This window comes from Eptatretus burgeri, chromosome 2, assembly GCF_056783735.1.
Source record: "Eptatretus burgeri isolate ZD-2024b chromosome 2, Ebu_testis_v1, whole genome shotgun sequence".
NCBI classification, from domain to species: Eukaryota; Metazoa; Chordata; class Myxini; order Myxiniformes; family Myxinidae; genus Eptatretus; species Eptatretus burgeri.
Window position 1 is genome coordinate 83,282,510 of NC_140962.1, and position 23,521 is coordinate 83,306,030.

The following is a 23,521-nucleotide window of genomic DNA, read 5'->3' on the forward strand; positions in this document are numbered from 1 at the left end:
CATAGCTGGTAGCAGACGACAGACCGTACACGGGGAATGACAAAAATACGCATTGTGCAAAATGCAAGTGGTACTATGGAACGCCAAGACTTCCCAAACATTGTCGGCATGTCCGCTAAGTGCCACAGCAATTTCATTGGGATCGTGTGACGGCGAGCCGAGTTTTTAGTGTGCAAGCTTGGTATTATAATAGAGATGCCGTTTTGAGGAAACAGTGGGACATTTTGATTAAAACTCAAACAATCTAATGCATGTTTTGTTACACACACCACCTGATATTAGGTCTGCCATCGCTTGTTTGTTACCAAACTCTCAGAGAAGATCTTGGCAAGATTTTATGGTTGGAAATGGATTTCATTGTTTTCATTTCTTCATAGTACGATTTCTGTTTCACCAATTTGCAGGAGATTTTGAGTCACGATTCTCCTTCCATCCTGCATCTGACTTTCCTCCACCTGAGCCCTTCCAGAATTTCCCCAAAGCCTACCCAAGCCTGGCTGTGCAAAGTGAGTTTGGTTTCTTCCGACCTCAATTATATTTCATTTTCATCCATTTGTGCACCGTTTATGTGATCCTGAAACGAACAAACGCTCTTGGGTTTTTTTTGGCCAATGTGTGGAGCACTCAGCACCCACCTTAGCTGCTCGTGATGTCATCATCATTATCTATCTATATTATATTATAAAAGGAGCCATATCTGTTCATACATCCGGCCGTCCGTGATAGATTTTCGTTCCCGTGATAACTTAAGAATGGCTGAAGGGATGCACGTCAAACTTGGTACAAGTATGTGCCATGATACAAAGATGAAATGATGAGATTTTGGAGTCAAGAGGTCAGAGGTCATGTTTGGTAAAAATTCTGTTGCCATGCTAACTTCTGAACTTGTGATTGGATTTTGACCAAGCTTGATACAAGTTTGTATAATATGGAAAGATGAACTGATTAGATTTTGGGGTCAAGAAGTCAGAGGTCATGTCGGGTAAAAACATGATACTTAAGAACAGCTGAAGGGATTTAAATCAAACTTGGTATAATATTATAATTATGTAATAATGTGGGTGGAGGCATATCGGTCGATGTCGTGATGTCGAAGAGTGCCATTCTAGTTTTTAATGTTATGATGATCTTCCAAAATGTATTTTAAAATGTCTTATTTGTGCTTATTACTCCATCAGACTTTCAAAGGAAGAGAAACGTTTTATTCAGTGAAGATTCAGTTTGGGGATATTGAAAATAAGAAGAGATTGGGAAATGAGTAACTGCGCACTGAGCACAGGAGAAATGAGTTTGGTTTAAAAAAAAAAAAAAATTTCCGATGTTGTTGTTGTTGGTTGTCTGTTTTCTTGGGGTATTTTTTATTATTTTGGAGTGAAGAAGTGAGTTGTGTTCTTTGTATTTTTGAGTGAGGAGGGGAAATGGATTGAGCTGTGGTAACAGAAGTAACAATACCTGGGATAAAAGGAGTGAAAACGAGGCAAAAAACGGAGAGGGAAACACAATCCGACGATCAACAGTACGCCTGTATCCGTGACACGAACTGGACGATTAAACACAAGAAAATATGGTTTGAGCCAGAAATATTTCCGAAAAACATGACCAGCGAAACAGGAATTAGAATAAAACGGCAAAACGCAACGTATCTTGTCTGGGAAACTTTGCTTGGCAGAACTGGAAGGAACAGCTGCCGATCTGGATGTCCATGTGTTGCAAACCCGGAACCATGCATCAGGGGTATTCGTTGTTTATTACGAGGAATTTCATTTTTATTACTGATGGCTGTTCCTTCATTTGTATTCACGTCCAGTGTTCCTCATTATATTATATAACCACTTGTTCTCCTGGTGAATTTGGGTGGTTCTGATTGTGGTTGCAATTTTGCACGCCCGTTAGAGGACAAATTGGATACGGGTGGTTCACGCCCATAACACGGCTATGCCGTGCGCCTCGCGACTCCGCTCAGTCGTTCATTGAGATGAGGCACACGCTACCAAATCAGCACAGCATATCTACTGGCTCTGTTGTCCCACTCAGCATGGTATCATGTTAATTGGACATGTGATCGGGCCCAGGATTACCATTCTAAGGATATCCGAAGACTCAATGGTTCATTCGGCTGTCACCATGTAAGTGATGAGGTCCTTGGGTTCGAGTCCTGGGTAGGTCACAACTTTTTTCACACCAACCCCACGCAGGAATTTATTCCTGTTTTTTCTACTTCTCCATACATGTGCCTATAGAAAGTCTATGCTCCCTTTCAAATTTTTCACTTTTTGTTGTCTTATGCAGTGTGACCACTCCTTGGCTTTTTTCACAAGATCTTGGCTATTCGTTGTTCACCTTGGCGTCTTGGTTTTCTTTAGGTTTTCTTGGCGTATAGGTTTTCTATTATCATCTCTTTTCCGAAACCTTGTGACTTCTTGGCTTTTTTCATTGGCTCACCTTGGCATTTCTGAAAATGAGGAGTGGTCACACTGGTCTTATGGCCGATAATTAAATTCCATTGAATCAGACTTTTTGCATGTTTATTAACACATCATAACCCCCAACTTCCAGGTGAAAAACAAATTTCAAAAAATTAATTAAAAATACAAAACCAGAAGATATTGGTTAGGTCAGTGTCCACCGCCCTCATAATAGCAGTTGTAAATTAGCTCAGGTGTAACCAATCACCTTCAAAATCACACTCCAAGTTAATTGACCTCCACCTGTGTTAAATTGAAGTTATTCTGATTATTACCTTCGCATTCTGCGAAAGGTTATGTTTTGGTCGGCGTGTATTTATTTATTTATTTATTTATTTATTTATTTATTTGTAATCTTGTGATTCGTATAACTCAAAAAGTATTAAACCGAATTGCATGAAATTTGGTGGGATGATTGGTTATTAGCCAGGAAGCATTCGATGATATTTTGGGATCGTTCGGGTAAATGTCAAGGTCAAGGTCACGAAAAGGTCAAAATCGTCTTTTTACGATAACACGGTCAATTTTTATTCAATTTGCATGCAACTAACGCCAAAATGTTCAGAATTCAACGCCTCATCTTGTGATATGCAATATGACACAATGACGCCCATACTCTTGTTTATGAACAGGTTTTGCAAATTAACTCTATGGTCAAGGTCACTCAAGGTCAAAATATACTTGTAGGCATAACTTCAGATCTAATAGAGCTATTGACATGAAACCAACGTTAAAATGTTCCATGAAATAAGAGCTTTCAGGATGGTAGTCCGCGATTGGTAGTGACGTCATTGGAAGTGCGTCAAAATGATGTCGCAAGATGACATCATTTTTAAACTTTTGATTTTTTCCAGTGTTTATCATTCCATTTTGTTGGACTTCCCTCAATGACGTCTAACACCAAATTTGACATCCATCGGACTGATGGTTGTGATGTCATGGACGTTTTTAAATGACATTTTTAAAATGTGCCCGGAAAAAAGTAGCGGTGGCGAAGGTATGTGCTCTACCGAGTGCCCGTTCTAGTTTCACAATAAAATCAGCTGTTCCTGGAGGGTTCCTCTGCTCGGTATGCATTTCATAGCAGAGACTCAACCATGAGAACCAAGGAGCTTTCAAAAGACCTGTAGGATTAAGTTGTGGAAAGGCACAGATCAGGGGATGGGTATAAGAATATTTCAAAGGCCTTGAATATCCCTTGGAGCACAGTCAAGAAATCATTCAGAAGTGGAAGGCGTATGGTATCACCAAGACCCTGCCTTGATCAGGCCGTCCCTCCAAACTGGATGACCAAGCAAGAAGGAGACTGATCAGAGATGTTATCAAGAGGCCAACGGCAACTTTGAAAGAGCGACATGCCTTTATGGCAAAGACTGGTCACTATGTGCATGTGACAACAATATCCCAAGCACTCCGCAAGTCTGGCATGTATGGTAGGGTGGCAAGAAGGAAGCCGTTATTCAAAAATCCCACCTTGAGTCCCGTTTCAAGTATGCAAAAAAACACTGGAGATTTTGAGGTGATGTGGCAAAAAGTTTTGTGGTCCGACAAAACCAAGATGGAACTTTTTAGCCTAAATGCAAAACGTTGTTTGGCGCAAACCCAACACAGCAAATCACCCAAATAACACCTTCACAACTGTGAAGCATGGTGGTAGAAGCATCATGTCATGGGGATGTTTCTCATCAGCAGGGACTTGGGCACTTGTCAGGATAGAAGGGAAAATGGATGGAGCAAAATACAGAAAAATCCTGGAGCAAAACCTGTTGCCCTCTACAAGAAAGCTGAAATTGGGACAGAAGTTCACCTCTCAGCATGACAAACACACAGCCAAAGCTACACTGGAGTGGCTCAGGAACAAAAAGATAAATGTCCTTGAGTGGCCCCAGTCAGTCCCGACTGAAATTTAATCGAAAATCTATGGCATGATTTGAAGATTCCTGTCCATCAACGCTCCCCACATAACTTTACTGAGCTTGAACAGTTTTCTCCAGAAGAATGGGCAAATATTTCCCAATAAAGGTGTGCAAAGTTGGTGAAGACTTATTTCAACAGACTCACAACTGTAATTGCTGTCAAAAGGTGCTTTCACCAAGTATAAACTCAGGGGGGTGGACACTTATCCAACCAAGATATTCCAGTTTTGTATTTTTAATTAGTTTTCTGAAATTTGTGGAATTTGTTTTTCATTTTGAAGTTGTGGGTTATGATGTGTAAGTAAAGGTGGAAAAAGTTTGATTTATTGCAATTTAATTCCAGGCTAAATGGCAGCAAGAGGCGAAAATTTTGAAAGGGGGTGTAGACTATCAATAGGCACTGTTTATTTTCATATTATACACTGTCGGACCCCGCTATTTGCAGGGGATACGTTCCTGAAAAATGCCGCGAATCCGCGAATGTTGGAGCATTGTTTATTTATTCATTTATTTGTTGCATCGTCTACGCTTGTGGAAGAGCAGAACAGAACACATCAGGATATAACATAGCAAAGGGAACAGCAGGAGAAAGGGAAACACCAACGGCAGGGTGGAGGGAGAAAGTGGATGAGACGGACAAGCAAGGGAGAATGCAAAGGGTGGACAACATGGATGCATAAGCAAAATTGTGTTTGACCCGTTTGTGATTTTGTCAAGGACTGAGGAGAGGGGAGAGGTTGCTTTCTGTCTGTTAGAAGGATGAGAGATGTCATGGCAGAGAATGGAGTCATCAGCAAAGAGATAAAGAGGATTTTCCAGTCAGTGAGATCATCGATGAAAATTAGGAATAATATGGGGCCGAGAATACTCTCTTGGGGTACTCCAGCCTTGACAGGGAGAGGAGATGAAAGGGTTCCGTTGAGAGCAACATGTTGACTATGAGAGGGGAGGCAGTCAGTAATTCAAGAGTGGAGTTGGCCTTGGATACCATTGGCGTACAGTTTGGAGAGCATGGCAGGTTGTCAGACTGCATCAAATGTTCCTGATATGTCCAGAGAGATGGCCTTCGATCAAACCTGACAGATCTTTCCATACAGGTTGTCACTGACAAACCAGACATAATCTGCCCAACAGAAACTTTCCTCCTTCAAGACGTCTCTGACTCCCTAGTATCACTCCCTGGTCACTCCCTCCTCTGGTATGACAGACCTGAGCCTCATCCTGGTGGAGAAGTTGCTCTCTTCATCAAAGAGTCCATTCCTCACTCCATCTCCATGTACTGCCCTCACTCCCCCACACCCCCAGGAATACCTCTGGCTATGGCTTCCCCTCCACCCCCACCTCATGTTTATTGGGTGGTCGCTCGACTACCGTTATTCTCAGGTTTTCCGTCTGTCTGTATGTATGTAATGGACAGCTCTGGAGGCCAGAGGAGTAAACCGATTTTGATGAAACTTGACTGGTAGGTTCTTACCAGGATCTAGTTGTATGCTTTTGAGCACCGTTGCTATGGATGCCACTGCTGCCGAGCAACGGGACTTTGGAATTTTTTTAAAAATCCGAAAAATATTTTTATATCTATTTTTTCGAAAATCAAAAATCGGCTTCAGTGCTTTTATGCGCACTATAATCAACCTCTTTGTCAAAAATTTCAGCCCGATCCGTCAAAAACTATGACTAGTATGCAATTATATAGCGACCACCCATGTCGCCTACAGGCTTGTTTGTGTTTTACCGTCCACCAAACAATGATGACTCCATTTACACCTCACTATCCAAAAACATGGACCAACTTCTATCCTCTCATCTGAACTCGCTCTTCCTTATATGTGGTGACTTCAATTGTCATCATGCCAGTTGGCTCGGTGTGGGCACTTGAGCAAAACACTTCTGCAACTCATTGGGACTGACTCAATCGGTGAACTTCCCGACCCGGATCTCAACCAATGGTACTCCATATCTTCTTGATCTGATTTTGACAAATTTCTCTGAAAATATCTGCTGTTCTTCCTCCACACCAATCGTTTCTTCTGACCACATGCTTGGTAAAGTGGACATCTCTCTGGCTGTTATGAGAGAACCACTTCAGTGTTGTCAAGTCTGGCATTTCACTCAGGCTGACTGGAAGGGTCTCCAAGCAGCCATCAAGCTTCTAGGCTGGTCTCGCATCACTACTTACTCCAACATCAACTCGTCCTGCTAATTCTTTCAAAGAAACTTGCTCTCTCTCATGCACAGATTTATCCCCTCTCTTCTTCAGTTGTCCTCACCTTCCTCCAGCCCATGGTTCACTAAAGCTTGTGGCGAGGCAGTTGTCCTGAAACAACTTGCCTTTGCCTCATGGAAAGCAAATTCAACTGAGGGTAATCTCAGTTCCTTCCATAATGCTTGGAACAAGTGTGTGTGTGTGTGTGTGTGTGTGTGTGTGTGTGTGTGTGTGTGTGTGTGTGTGTGTGTGTGTGTGTGTGTGTGTGTGTGTGTGTGTGTGTGTGTGTGTGTGTGTGTGTGTGTGTGTGTGTGTGTGTGTCAGAAAACAACATCTTTCGAATCTCAAGTCTAAACTCTCAAACCTCTCTCCCTCCTCCAAATCCTGGTGACGTCTAATCAAATCTGTTTCTGGTGTATGTTCTCCCTCCATCCACTCCCTTACTTCAAATGGCCGCACTGCTGATACTCCATCCCCTCCCTTGCTTCAAATGGCCGCACTGCATCACATTCTGTACCCACCTTACCCATGCACACTCAACTGTCCCTGGACTCTGTGTCCTTTATTTCTGACAAAGTGGAGAGTTTGCTGTCAAACCTCGACTCAGATTCTGCAACCAGACCGGACGGCATGAGCCCACGTGTCCTAAAAACCTGTTCCTCTGCTCTTGCTCACCCTCTGTCTGTTCTATTCACCCTCTCATTTGCTCAAGGTCGTCTGGCATCTGCTTGGAAATCAGCAAACATTACCGCTCTGCATAAAAAGGTGCAAAAACAGATCCCTGCAACTCCAGAATAATCAGCCTTCTCCCAATCGTCAGCAAAGTTATGGAATCCATCATCGCTTCAGACATGAAATCCTTCCTCTTCTCCAATGGCTTGATTTCTGATCATCGATTTGGTTTCAGACCAGGTCACTCTACCCTGGATATGCTGCTACTGCTCTCCCAACAATGAATGGAGGTACTCAATGCCGGACATTAAATCAGAGCCATATCCCTAGACATATCGTGTACTTTTGACACGGTCTGGCACCCTACCCTGCTCACCAAACTCTCTTCCTCTGATATCCAAGGTCTCCACTCATGGCTCGCAGACTTCCTCTCCTGTCACAGTCAACGTGTGGCCCTAAATGGAGTTCTTTCATCCCCTCTTCCTGTCCAGGTGGGAGTCTCTCAAGGCAGCGTTCTGGTCCCTGTTCTTTTTCTGGTTTTCATCAATGATCTCTCCAACTCTCTGGAAAATCCTCTTTATCTCTTTGCTGATGACTCCACCCTCTGACGTACCATCTGTCATCCCTCAAACCGACAAGCAGCAGCTTCTTCGCTCACTGCAGATCTGGATTATATCAAAAACTGGTCCAACACGTGGAACATGTCTTTCAATCCAGACAAATCTCACACTCTCACTATGTCTCTTCGAAAGGACCGTTTAGAACCCCCACCCCCCATCCACTTTCTCAACAATCTCCTGAAGAAGTCCTTTCATTCAAGCTTCTGGGTCTCACTATCTGCCATGATCTTTCCTAGGACAGCCACATTTCTAACCTGGCCCCCAAAGCCAGTCGCCGACTGGGAATCCTCCGTCGTGCAAAATCCTTCCTCGGCCCACCTGAGCTCCTGACCACTTACAAAGCCTTTGTCCACAGCCTGAAGGAATACTGCTCTCCCCTCTGGGCTGGTGCTTCTGCCTGTCATCTTTCTCAGCTTCACGCTGTGGAAACCAAGGCATTTAGGATCATTGGTATCTCCCGTGGTGAGGCAGAGTCTTTGGGCCTCTCACTCTCTCAACACAGGCAGGTCAGTGGTCTTTCTGTCTTATACTGTCTCCTCTTCAGGCTCGCCCTTCCCTGCTCTGTCTGCGATATGTCCCCCCCCCCCATATTTCCACAGGTTTCTCAAGGTCTGCCAGCAACCCCCTTCCGGTAAAAGTACCAAAATCATGAATCACTGCTCACCTTCACTCTTTTATTCCTCTTTTTTCCTGCCTTTGGAATAAACTCCCACACTCTCTTCAATCATATTCTTCCCTCCAGGTCTTCAAAAAGCTGTTCACCACCACCTCTTATATTCCCCCATCCAAAACCACGATCTTTTCTACCCCGTTAATCCACCCCAAACCCACCTCCTTGAAATTCCCTGCTTTCCTTCCTGAAAGTCCGTGTGTTGTCCATCTTGTATATCCCGTGTTCCCCGCCCCATCCCTCTCCCTTCCACACATCTTCTCATGTCTCTGTTCCCTACTGTTTTGTCCTTCCTTCTCCCAGCCCACTTGTCTCCTGCCCCCCCCCCCCCTTGTTGTGTGTTGTGTGTTGTGTGTTGTGTGTTAGCTCTCATATGAGCCTTGACAATGTATACAAAATAAAAAAAAGATGAAAAATAGAAGAAGCAGCCTGTCCAAGGTGAATTGACGAGATCTAAATTTGAATGATTGATCTGAGATGAGGCTGTTGCGATGATGGATTCCATGATCTTGTTGAATATTGGAAGTACAGTAAACTAATTGGGCTGTAGTTAAGGTGATCTGTTGTTGCACTTTTTTATGTCATGCTGTGATGTTGGCTGATTTCCATTTTCCCAGGTGGATATAAGAGACCAGTCCTGAAGTGTTATAACAAAGAAAACTGTGAATGCGCAAATTTCGAAGCAGGTCACACTTTATGACCCGAGAATACACAGGGACCAAACATTGCCGACATACATAAAAATTATCCAGTCTGACAGTGTATGTATATGTATATGTATGTATATAATGACCGTTTTTACAGCCATTTTTCCCTGCTGTGCAGGGGTTTGGCTTTTTCTTGAGGCAATGTTTTATGGCCGGATGCCCTTCCTGACGCCAACCCTGGTCGCCTCTTACGACACACAGGGATATGGTACACCTATTCTAACCGGGGCATACACCGGGACCAGTACACTGGCACTCATTTCGCCGACCTCGGAAGGATGACAGGCTGAGTCAACCCCCTGGTGTTAATTCAGCAGCCAACGGGGCTTGAACTCAGGACCCTTGGATCCCAAGCCGCCACCCTAACCACTAAGCCAACACCAGGCTTATGTATATGTATGTATGTATGTATATGTATATATATATATATATATATATATATATATATATATATATATATATATATATATATATATATATATATATATATATATATATATATATATATATATATATATATGTACATTATATTATATTATATTATATGTACACGGCTTGGTCTGGATTTTTCTGGATCAGACCAAATTCATAAGATTTAACACGGGCTAAACCGCATTAGTCCGGCTGATACCAGTTCAATCTGGATTGAGCTGGTTTAGACCATTGTATTCCAGATTAATCTAGTTTAATCTGAATCAGTCTAGTTTAAACTGGGATAAACCACAATCCTGTATATATCGGGTGACTCCAGATTAATACAGTTTTATATTGGTTCAATCTGGATTGTCCAGTTTAAGCAGGATAAAGCTTGAATAAATAATTTAATTTGCACTGCATTTTCAGATCAACCCAGATTTAACCGGTTGAATAAGGAACTAGAACGGGCACTCAGTAGAGCGCATACCTTCGCCACCGCTACTTTTTTCCGGGCACATTTGAAGAACGTCATTTAAAAACGTCCATAACATCACAACCATCAGTCCGATGGATGTCAAGTTTGACGTCATTGAGGGCAGTCCAACAAAATGGAATGATAAACACTGAAAAAAATCGAAAGTTTGAAAATGACGTCATCTTGTGACATCATTTTGACGCACTTCCAATGACGTCACTACCAATCGCGGACTACCATCCTGAAAGCTCTTATTTCACGGAACATTTTAACGTTGGTTTCATGTCAATAGCTCTATGAGATCTGAAGTTATGCCTACAAGTATATTTTGACCTTGAGTGACCTTGACCATAGAGTTAATTTGCAAAACCTGTTCATAAACAAGAGTATGGGCGTCATTGTGTCATATTGCATATCACAAGATGAGGCGTTGAATTCTGAACATTTTGGCGTTAGTTGCATGCAAATTGAATAAAAATTGACCGTGTTATCGTAAAAAGACGATTTTGACCTTTTCATGACCTTGACCTTTGACCTGAACAATCCCAAAATCTAATCGAATGCTTCCTGGCTAATAACCAATCATCCCACCAAATTTCATGCAATTCGGTTTAATACATTTTGAGTTATACGAATCACAAGATTATAAATAAATAAATAAATAAATAAATAAATAAATACACGCCGACCAAAACATAACCTTTTGCAGAATGCGAAGGTAATTAATGTGATTTGAACTGGCTTGGACTGCAAATTCTGGGGTAAAATTGTTTGGTACGATTTGAACAGGACTGAACCGGTTTGATCTGGTTCAAATGGGTTTAATCTGGTTCCATGCTGGTTTACTCTTATTAAAACCAGTTTATTAAGCCTGTGCGGACCCATTTAATCCCGATCAAGCTGGTTTAATCCAGATTGCACTGGTTCACACCTGAGTAATCAGGATCAAACCAGCTTGATCTGGCTTGGTCCAGTTCGAACTAGCTTAAATAGGTTTAGGGCAGATCAAACCGGCTTAATCTGGCCTAAAGCGTTTTGCTAATGCTGGTTTTGAAACTGTCTGAGCTGGATTAATCCGGTGTATTCTGACTTTAACAGAAGTGCAAGTAATCCAGAAACCTCAACTTTGAAGACTTAATAAGGAGGGGTTCATGGATTTAAAGTGTTCATCCTAGTAAAGCTGTTTTGGGAGGGGGAAGGGTGCAAAAGTAAAGATAGAGAAAAGAATACGAGATGAGAGATGGTAGATCACTGAAACATGTTATGTGACTGCAAATATAAAAAAAATTAGCAACAAATAAACCCTTCAAACATAATTTTGAATGACTTGTTTTGTAGAAATCTAAGGAAGGAAAGATTGCAGAAATCAAACAAACTGAAATTCATATAATAAGTTGAGACATTAAAAAAAAGGAAAATGAAATTGAGTATGCTTTTGAATGTCACAAATCTGGTCTGTATCATTCTGTATGAAGCTGGACTGGTTGGAAGTACAGTACAGTATTGTATTATTGTGCTGTACAATCAGAAAACATTTTGATGTTTCACGATTTTGTCTTTATCTGTGATGTTTGTAGTTTATCAGCTTTTAATGGCTCATGATTGTCCCTCCAAGTAGCACACAACCATAGTTTTATTCCACAGGCTGAGAAAATCTTGCATCTGCTACCATCACACAAACCTATAGTAGCATTTTCCTTTATTGAGCTGGTGGAGGAAAGGTCATCACTTTACTTTCGTTTTTCAGGGACATCTGTTGGCTGGTAAGAGCAAAACGTTATTATTAGAACTCCTTCCTCCCACCTCCCTCTTTTCCAGCTTGTGGGATTTGCCTCCCTGTATATATTTGTCTTAACACCTTCACAACGGCACTTCAAGGTTTCAGCTCACCACCATCTCAAATAATCTCCCATTCCCATTGACGATCTTAAACTTAATGACCCTGCTGACCTCTGCCATACACCTGTCTTTTCTGTCAGGTAATATTTGTTCATCCGTTTCATGTCTGCCTTTTCTCTCTTTCAATTCCTATATGATGCGCTCTATTGTGTTACTCCTCCGTGAGCAGTGACTTTGACTTTGTATTGAAAGAAAAGAAGAAGAAATGTATTCTTGATGTTCTTGTAATTCTAAGTATCAAAATATCAAATGTTATAAGCATTCTCTTTCAAAATGTGATGTTATTTGATGCTTGAAGTGATGCATAAAGCCCACCCCTTTGATGCTTGATGCTCACCTCTTCCTTTCCAGGTTATTGAGTTTTCTCCCCTCTCCCTAAGCTCACCCTTTTGTTATTTTTTATCTTGCCAAAACGAAGTTTTTGCAAGATATGTTAGTCAGCTTGTATGTTTTTTTTATCTTGCCAAAACGAAGTTTTTGCAAGATATGTTAGTCAGCTTGTATGTTTTTTTTTTGTTTGTTTGTTTGTTTGTTTGTTTGTTTGTTTGTCTGTAATCACGTATAAAAAATTCTGCAGAGCACAGTTATCATTGGAAATTTTTGTAACTTCGCATATCAGAGGCCTATCGAGGTCCCTTTCAGCGCATAAAATTTTGAAGGTCAAGGTCAAAGGTCAAGGTCACTTTGTCGCAAATCAGAGGAGTCGACGAAACCCTTATTTTTTGAGTAATTTTGATCGGATAGTCTTCAAACTTCATGGGAATATAGTTCATGGTCTGGCGTTCAGCTGATTAATTTTTGGTGGCGATGGCCTTGACCTTCATGGTTAGCGCCTCAGGTCAAACATATTTGACCCCAAGGTCAAATTTTTAAGTTTTAGGAACCATATCGTGTAGTACCTCAAATTGAACACCTCAATCAGTGCTTTCTAGATATGTCAAGCTTGAGACATTATGACGTCATTTGGTGACGTTATGAGGCAAAAGCATATTTTTCTTGGTTACTCTGTAGAACGATTCTCATCGGAATCTCTCGTAGGCAGATATTCTTCAAGGAGTCGCTCCTGGTGGATAGCAGCTCTGTTCACCTCAGTGTGACCTTAAAGAAGTCACACGTGGTCACCTTTTGGCAAGATATGGGTCACCCTGCGGGTGACATTGGTTTATTATTTATTTTTTTTTGTCTGTAATCACGTATCGATCACTCTGCAGAGCACAGTTATCATTGGAAATTTTTGTAACTTCGCATATCAGAGTCCTTTAGAGGTCCCTTTCAGCACATAAAATTTTCAAGGTCAAAGGTCAAGGTCACTTTGTCGCAAATCAGGGGAGTCGACGAAACCCTTATTTTTGAGTAATTTTGATCGGATCGTCTTCAAACTTCATGGGAATATAGTTCATGGTCTGGCGCTCAGCTGATTAATTTTTGATGGCGATCGGCCTTGACCTTCATGGTTAGCGCTGGAGGTCGAAAGTTTTTGACCCCAAGGTCAAATTTTGAAATCTTAGATACCATATCGAGTAATACCTCATATGAAAGCGCTTGATAAGTGCTTTCCAGATCTGTCAAAAGTTTGACGCTATGACGTCATTTGATGACGTCATGACGAAAAAACGAATTTTTCATGAAAATTTTATTTCCTCAGTTCTCATCAAAATCTCTTGATATTTCATGTACAACGGTCCTGGAGAGATACCATTACCCGTACGAAAATATAAAGGTCAAGGTCACAAAACGGTCAAGCATCAAGATCGACGAAACCCTTATTTTTTGAGTAACGTTAATCGAATAAATAAGTCACTCATTTTCACATTTTGACAAGATACTGGTCACCCTGGGGGTTACATTGGTTTATTTTTTTGTTTGTTTGTTTGGTTTTTTTCATTGCTGTATCATCCCTGGTTTTCCTTTCCTCTTCTTTCCACAACCTCCTTGATGTGTTTGAGGTTATCCAGGTTGTTCACCCCCATGTCCTCCTCCCCCTCACTCCCCCGCTCTTATTCTTCCTCCAAGTGTCCCTTTGTTGTGTCCCTTCACTATGATGTTGATGCTTTCCCTCCTTCCACGGTGTTCTTTATGTTCTGTTCTTTTCGTAGTTATATCTCTTCCATAAGCCTTGACCTTGTGTACAAAAATGCATTTGTATAGTGCAGTTTTTTTTGTTTTGTATTGTTGCATCCTAAAATGTAATCATCAAGAGTCTGTGTTTTAATAGTTATCGAGTTATTTAAGGGATTCTAGTGGGCTGATATCAAATTTTCTGACAGTATTAAGTAAAGCCTTGACGTAAGGCCAAAGTGTGTTTGTTGCATGGCAGCAAAGCAAGCAAATGTTTGCATACTGATCGGGTCACTCATTAAACATACCAAATCAATGCTAAAAGATTAACGAAGCATTAAACCATTTCGTTCTAACATTCCCAATTATGGCTCCAGTGAACTTTGATCTGAGAGAAAGGAAAGTTGAAAGAAAAGGCCAAATTAGCAATTTGAAAAGCATTTTCCCCTCTCTCAGCATAGTTCTTGTACAGTTTTTAAGCAGGCAAGAGCCAAGTTGAGATTTATAAATCTGATAAAACGCACAATAAGATTTTCATTTCTTTTATTGGACAGGATTTTGTACTGGTTATCAAAATAACATGTAATTTGTCTCAAAATGCAACATTATCATATTAATAAGCCAAAAGCATCGCAAAGGTTACTTGCAAATACCACCAGTCACTTCCCTGACTGCAATACGAAAAGTGAGGGAGGGGCAGAGGGAGAAGGGGGTGGGAGAGAGAGGTTGCGGAGGGGAGAGGTGGGGTAGCTAGGAAAGGGGGAGGAAGGGGGAAAGAGTGAGGAAATGGGAGGCTGGGGGAGAGCAAGAAAGGGGGAGGAGAGTGACGCCTCACCACTCGTCGACGCTATACACTCTCTGGGAGGAAGAAGGTGCAAGGAGGGGGTGGGATATATATATATATATATATATATATATATATATATATATATATATATATATATATATATATATATATAAATATATATATATGGAGAGACAGAGAGCTTCCTAACTCCGAGGATTTCCCCCACAGAGAACCCATGCGTATCCGCGGGAGCCTTCACCACAATCCCACTGGTTAATTATTTTTGTTACACTCAATGAAGTTACACTTTCCGCACATTCCTTGATCTTTTCTCCACTCAATATAATTTTTGAACAATAGAAAAAGTTAAGTTTAATGCTTTGGAAATTTCACATTTTCTTTTGTAAATATGGAGGGATGACAGCCTTGCTTAATAAATAAATATGCTTTGTATTAAGAATCGATTTTTTTTGTGGGAAATTTTGTTTTGGGGAGTGCCGGGTCCCTCATCCCATCTTATCACCTGCCTCCTCCCTCCAGATTCCCACCCCACCCTTTCCCCTCCCTCCTCTGGACTCCCACCCATTCTCCTCTCTCCTCCGATCTCCAACCTCTCCTTCCAGACTCCCACCCACCCTTTCCCCCTCTGGGCTCCCACCCCGTCCCCTGCCCCCCAACGCCCCGCCCCCTCTCTAATCCCACCACTTCCCTTGCCTCCTCCCACCCCAACCCCCTCCCTCAAGACTCCCTCCTCCCTCCCTGACCCCCGCCTTCTCCCACCCCATCTGGACTCTCACCCCTTCCCCCACGACAGGAGGTGGCTCGTGTGTTTATAAGTTATGAATTGTGAGAAAATGACTTTAAAACCCCCGAGTAAGGTGTATCGAAGAAGAGCACTCAAGGTTGAGCAACAGTCATTACAAATAATTGAGGTGAAATGGGGAGGGGGGGGGTAGTTTGACTTGCATTTTGTAGGGGGACTTGAGGGGGAGGAGGGATGGTTACTTCGACTGGAGGTTTACGTTTACTTAGAATCCAACTATGCCCCCCCCCCCTTGTACCTCATGGATTTTAATGTACCATACTCACCTGCAAGTTGTCTTGCCTGGGTTTAAATCTCGGCCAATTTATAAACTGTCTTCCCGGTGTTTCACAGGCAGGGTGATTCGTCAATGTTTGTGCCATCCATCGGATAGACGTTAAACTGCCATCCCGTCTGGCTGCATTAGTTGGTGGACATTGAATATCCTACGGTGTCCTTTGCAACGAGTAGGTGAGCTATTGCAGGCAAATGGCCAAATGCTGGATCATGAAAAATGCTGGCTAATCGAATGTCAGGCCTGGCCAGCTGGTTCGTGAAAGACTTGCGCCAAGCTTCCCCCTGCCAACTCCACAAGAACGTGGGAATAATTGTGGCCAATAAAGAAGAAGAAGATACTCTTTCCAGAGTGTTGGTGCTGCCAAAGCAGCTTCTTGGCAACGGTTATATTGGATGGTGTGCCATTGCTTTTGCAGCATTGTTTGTTTGTTCTCTGTCCTTTTAAATGCTGAGAGCGTCAACCAAGGAAGTAGCATGTACAATTCTCGAAGTCTTTTGTCTGACTCGGCCAGAGGTCGAACTGCTGACCTCCCAGATTCAGACCAGACGCTCGAACCATTACACCACCTGATCTAACCAAATGTATATGCATTCCAACAAAAGTTGAAGAATACTTTGTTTACTTTATTAATATTATCTTGAATATCAATTTGTAATTTTCTTTTCGAGAACGACAACCGCTGTGATAACAAATGTAAATTACATCACTGTCGACAAATATCGAAGCTTGTAGAGCGCTCGCCAAGTGGCTTAATCACTCAAGCAAGTACTCCAATGAAACTGTCGATGAGGAATGGCTGGCTTGGCAAGTGATAGCAAGCTGATTGCAAAGGGGAAAACCCACAAAAAATGTCCAGATTTCTACAGTTATTTAGTCCACAAGTTCCAATCCTCAAAACAAAATCATATTTCGATTTATATACTTGAATTATTCTGGGAGGTCATCATGGAAAATTGCCAAGGCTTTTTCAGTCGGTTGAAAAAACAATGGCGGATTAAGACCCCTCTGAGGAAGAGCAGGCTGATCAAGGGGCTGTCCAAGGATGAGCCTTGATGAAGAATAATTAAATAAGCCTGTTAATTATCTTCAAAAGGGGTGTTTAAATGAACCCAAACACAGTTTTCATTCATGCACCACCTTGGAGTTCCCTTCGTATGCATGCAAAGTTTTGGGCCACGAGGTTTCATGATTTTGCAGTTACGGAAGAGACACTGACCTTCACCACAATCCCGCTGGTTAATTATTTTTGATACACTCAATGAAGTTACACTTTCAGCCCATTTCTTAATCTTTTCTTCACTCAATATAACTTTCAAATGGCAGAAAAAGTTATGTTTATTGCTTTGACAATTTCACATTTTCTTGTGTAAATATGGAGGTGAGATGACAACTTTGCTTCATAAATAAATACGCTTTGTTATGAGAATCCACCACAGTAAATGGTGAGTTGGAAAGTGATCGAGCAAAGATGGAATTCATGAATCAGTTTATTAAAAGTAAAGATAATGAACAACTGTATGACAACTCGTATGCCATCGGTGATGGTATATCACCATCAACAATTAGTTTGGGGAAAATCTGTTTGGAGCAAAGAAGACACACACAGTCGACTGCTAGTCTATAATATATGTCAGTGTGTATCAAATACCACCTGTCGCATTGCTGATAGGAATACTAAGGGAAGGGGGGGGGGAGAGGGAGAGAGAGGGGTGGGAGAGAGAGGGGTGGAGGAGAGAGAGAAGGGGGAAAGTGAGAGGGTGGAGGGAGAAAAAGAGAGGAGGGAGGGAGAGTGAGGACGGGTGGGGGAAGAGAAGGCAGTGTGAGGTGAGAGGAAGGGAAGGCAGATGTGTGGTGGAGTGTTAATTATGATTCATGCAGTCTCATCAAAATTATTCTGCATCGACTAACAGTGAAGATGGAAACAAAATAATGTCTGAAATCCACTTTCTACCGGTCATACGATAAATACCGCCTGGAGATAAACACCGCCTGGACACGTTCGGAGACAAACTCCTGTCCGTCCAGACATAATCACCACCTGGACATGTAGAGATATAGATATAATGATGTAGAGATGTGTATATATATATATATATATATATATATATATATATATATATATATATATATATATATGTATGTATGTATATATATATATATATATATATATATATATATATAGGTATATATATGTATGTATATATATATATATATATATATGTATATATATGTATGTATATATATATATATAGTTATATATATGTATGTATATATATATATGTGTATTTATATGTAAGTATATATATATAGGTGTATATATATGTATGTATATATATATATATATATATATATATATATATATATATATATATATATATATAGGTATATATGTATGTATATATATATATATATATAGGTACATATATGTATGTATATATATATATATATATATAGGTATATATATGTATGTATATATATATATATATATATATATAGGTATATATATGTATGTATATATATATATATATATATAGGTATATATATGTATGTATATATATATATATATATATATATATATATATATATATATATAGGTATATATATGTATGTATATATATAGGTATATATATCAGGTCAGGTATGGGAGCATGTGCCAGAACAGCGCGTCGCTGCGTCCACTTTCCGCCGGTACTCCAGGGGCCTCCGTCTGGCCATCCCCCAGGCAGATGCCAGGCCCATCCCCATCTCCTTGAGATGATGGTCAACCTGCTGCAACCATGAGGCACGTGGTCGGCCCACTGGCCTCCTCCACTCATGAGACTCCCTCGCTGAGAGAATCTGGTAAGCAGGATCAGCGTCAGGAAAACGAGCCACATGTCCATACAGCCGCAACTGACGCTCACGGACTATGCAGGTAACAAATCTCATCCGAGTCTCTCTCAGCAACCGCTCGTTGGATACAAAATCCGACCAGCGATAGCCAAGGATTCTCCGAAGAGACCTGGTACCAAAGGAATTAAGTCTCCGTCTCAGATCCTTGGTCAGAGTCCAAGTCTCGCACCCATAGAGCAAGACTGGAAGTACCAAGGACCTGAAGACTCGGACTTTCGTCCTCCCGCACAGGTACTGGCAGCGCCACACCCCATGATCCAGTGAATCCATGACTCCCAGGCCCGACCCAGACGTCTATTGACCTCTGACTCGCAGCCAGCAGAGACATGAATATCACTGCCAAGGTAAGTGAATCTCTCCACGACCTCGACATCCTCACCACAAACAGACACAGACAGGACAGCAGCATCCAAGATGTCACCGAAAGCCTGGATCTTAGTTTTGACCCAAGAAACCCGTAATCCCAGCGGCTCCGACTCCTCATTCAGCACCTCGAGGGCCCCCAAAAGGATGTCTAAAGTCTCCGCAAAGATGACTGCATCGTCTGCAAAATCAAGGTCCGAGATCTTGACATTCCCAAACGATGCACCGCAACTTGATCTCTCCAACATCCTCCCTAAAATCCAGTCCATACAAGTGCTGAAAAGTGTGGGGGCAAGTACACATCCCTGACGAACTCCAGTAACAACTGGAAATAAGTCAGAGATGGTACCACCACACTTCACAGCACTCTCAGTACCAGAGTAGAGTTCAGACATCAGATCGATCAGTTTTGGTGGCACCCCACGAAGACCAAGAATCCTCCAGAGGACATCCCGATTCACTGAATCGAACGCTTTACAGAGATCAACATAGGCTGCAAGCAGCCCCTGCCGAAACTCTCGCCTGCGTTCGGTGAGGACACGAAGTGCAAGGATACGGTCAATCGTTGACCTCTTTGGTGTAAAGCCTGACTGCTCTGGACGCTGGTGCTCAAGCAGATGGTGGCGAACCCTATCGAGAATTATCCGAGCAAAGACCTTGCCCGGCACTGAGAGCAGCGTCACCCCTCGGTAGTTGTTGCAGTCTTGGCGATCACCCTTCCCTTTCCAGAGAGGGACAACAAGGCCCCTCTTCCAGTCAGTTGGGATGATGCCTGTGTTCCAGGCAGAGCACAAAACTGCATGCAACGACACGAGTGCAGCATTTCCACCATCCTTGAGAAGTTCGGCTTGGATGCCACAGATCCCTGGAGCTTTGCCCCGTTTCAACTGGTTCACCGCAGCCCGTGTTTCCACAAGCGTAGGTGGACCACAGTTGATTCGAGGGTCAGCAACAGGGATTGTAACACTCTTGACGTCCAACTCGACAGTTGGGGGATCAGCCTGGTACAACCGCTCAAAGTAACCGGCCCAGCGGGCCTTCACTTCAGACTCCTCTGTCAAGAGCCTCCCACTCTCTGCTCGAACTGTAGTGCTCCGAGGGATGGGCTTGGATGAACGTAATGCGCGAATTCCCCTGTAAGTGGGACGAGAATCACCTGTCCACAGGTGATGCTCTACCCCCTCACAGATTCCTCGCACATCGGCCTCCTTGTCCACCCTCAGTGCACGTACAGTTTTACGCCTCAGCTCCCTGAACAGCTCAGCTCTGCCATTCAGCCTGGCCCTGCGACTCTGGTCAATGGTATCCAGTGTCCCTTGAGAGACAAAATTCTTCTTTGCCCTGCGGTGAGCTCCAAGGCATCCACCGGCAACATCAAGGACGGTGGTCTTGAAGGCGCTCCACAACGCTTCAGGACCCCCCAAAGCACCCAGACCCCCCAAGTGTCCACTCAGCCTGTTCGCAAACTCCTCAGCTACTCTCTCATCCCTGAGCTTGGCAACATCCAGCCTCGGCTGGGATGGTACCATTCTCCAGGATTTAAGGTGCAGCTTTAGAGTTGCTACAACAAGCCTGTGGTCAGTATTGAGGAACTGAGCACTCCGGTAGACCCTGCAGTTCTGGATCATCCTCCAACGACCGTCAATGAGGACATGGTCAATCTCCTTTGCCACACCGCCAGCGTTGGAATACCAAGTCCAGCGATGAGCTTGTGGGCGCTGAAACCATGAACCAGCCACCCTAAGTCCATGACTTCTTGCAAAGTCAAGGAACTTAGTGCTATTCTGGTTCATAGTTCCTGACCTATGGGGACCAACACACACCTCATAGCCTTCCCTATCAGTTCCAGTCGATGCATTGAAATCCCCCAAGACTAGAAGTGTATCTCGTCTGGGGCACTGATCAACCACAGACTCGAGTGTGGCGTAGAATGCGTCCTTCACGGTGAGATCACTCGCCTCAGTCGGAGCATAAACAGAGACCAGGGAAATGACACCTAAGGAGTGACGAATCCTTAATCTCATAATACGCTCGTTGACCGGTGTTGCCTCAATTATCATTGGGGTCAGCTTATTGGACACAGCTACAGCAACTCCTTGGGTATGGTAACCATCAGAGCGACCAGACCAATAGTAGGTGTAACCACCCACCATTATCTCGCCGCAATCCGGTCTCCGAACCTCAGAGAGAGCTGCAATCCCGATGTCCAAACGCTTGAGCTCAGATGATAACAGAGACAGGTGATCATCCTCTCTTAGGGATAGGACATTGCAGGCACCCACCCGAAGGGACCGCCTCAGGTTAACCCAAGGAGACCGCCGTCTGGTGGACGACACCTCAGCACCACTCCGACACACTCTCCCGCAATCTGACCCAGGGATGTTACCCCGTGGTTTCCCTCCTATCAAAGATTGGGGGTCCCGAAGGCTTTGCCCCAATCCCGTCATCCGGTGAGCTGCCCTGCGAAGGGAAGCTGCACAGGAGGTACTCCCACGGAGTGGGTTTTCAGATTTTTTTTGCGTTTTTGCGTTTTGCGGAATGAAGGGTTTTACGGTGGCCGGAGTGCAAATCCTGCCACCAACCTCCTAATAAGAAGTGACCCAACTGCAGGAGGACATCCGCAGACACAGTTGGGCACTCGACATGGATGGCCGTTGGCTCACAAGGAGCTCCTCCGCCTAAGGCTCGAGGCCTGCGGATCTGTGTTGCTTCATACCCTGATGCACATACTGTACATGAAGCAAAAACATATGTACGGCTTATGTGCATATATAATGCATCGTGGTTATATACCTGGGATCATTCCAATTGCACCGGGCCATGGACTAACACCTAAGCCGAAGTACTGAGGCCTGCCTCGCTGTGTTACTTCATGCAATGGTGGAACATTATTTAATTGGGGTGGAATCAGGCCAGCTGACCAGCCAATGGATGTAAAGCAGTGGAGTGGAGTCAGGGCAGCTGAACACTGACCCATGTATAATATATGATATTTTCCAAGTATAAAAAGGGCATAACTCTGTGAAAAATTGATGGAAAGCCCTGAAACTAACTTTTTCTGTAATTTATCATAATAAAGCAATATACTAAGTTTCAGTTGAATATGTTAAAGGGCATGGGAAAAAGTTGGAAAAATCACAGGTGGGACGGATGGACGGATGCAGAGCAAACCTATAGTCTCCCTCCGGTGAAACAGCAAGGGATTGATAAAACCGTCCATACAATGTGTGAAATTAATTGCTTCCATGCACTTCACCTCTGGAGATAGTTATATGAAAGGGAGGTCATTAAAAAAGAGAAGTCATAAAATGAATGAATTAAGTTATGATAAATGTAACAATAATTTGTCACCTGCCTGATGTGTACATTTGTTTCCCAAAGAATGCAGCTTCCTTACATCGAACAATGATCATCAAACACTCAGCCTTTCATTCACATCTAACACTGATGAACTTATCCAATTTGTTCAATGTCAAAACTTGCTGTGTTCAATGTGAAGAGGTCAACACCGATGCACCCCATATGTGCCACGGCCTATTAAAAGTTGCAATATCTCTATCACCTGTACATGGCTAGAGGATAAGAACAGACTGACACCGTCCTTCACGGAAGCATACCACTGTTTTACAAGTTAAGGAAGATGCCGAATACCGAATGCATAAATGCATGACCATCTCACAAACTTCCATGCCTATCCCTAAAAGAGAATACAAAATGCAAATGTGAAGGAAGAATAAAACTCATGCATGTCAACAGTTGTAGGAATTTTACTTCCAGAGGACACCCGTTTTGTTAAGTACTACTATTTTCATTATAAAGTTGTTTAGGTTTCGGAAATAATGCATGGTGGGTGGGGTTGCAGAAATCGATTTTGAGGCATAATGAGAGGAACTTGGCAAAGAGTCCATTGGTAATCTTTGCTCATCTTTGGTTTGCACATTTACACCCACAAGTCCTGCTGTGATAAGGAACTTAATGTGAGTCGGATACATGTATACATGAACACTGCACATGTGAGCATGACTCCTCTAACTAAAAGGAGAAGTGTTCCTCGCGTTTTGTTCAAAAGGTTTCTTACTGTTATCGAATCATAAAAATTGTACTGTTGGAAAGCGAAGGATCAATTTACGTGGACCAAAAAATTGTGACCGTTTCATCACAGAGTTGCCTGCTTTAAAAGCCCGTCTTTCGAGGATTTCAGAAGAAGAAGAAGAAGAAGAAGAAGAAGAAGAAGAAGAAGAAGAGGGAACGGGGCTTAATGAAGCAGTTCTGAC

General features: G+C 42.7%; 2 protein-coding genes across 7 annotated transcripts in view; one reads left to right on the plus strand and one right to left on the minus strand.

The window, feature by feature from the left end:
• The window catches only part of LOC147032450 (uncharacterized), a 113,032-nt gene that overhangs the window by 74,285 nt on the left and 15,226 nt on the right, over nt 1-23,521 (plus strand). For all 5 annotated transcript variants that reach the window (XR_015055164.1, XR_015055166.1, XR_015055165.1 and 2 more), the window contains one exon: nt 405-506. Coding sequence is in view for 1 of the 5 variants with exons in the window: in XM_085870090.1 (XP_085726216.1) it covers nt 405-506 (102 nt within the window). In the remaining 4 variants the exon portion in view is untranslated. The remainder of the gene's footprint in view (nt 1-404; nt 507-23,521) is intronic.
• LOC147032451 (transcription factor Sp9-like) overlaps nt 1-23,521 on the minus strand; it is a 107,318-nt gene that overhangs the window by 56,549 nt on the left and 27,248 nt on the right. The gene's annotated exons all lie outside the window — the stretch shown is intronic.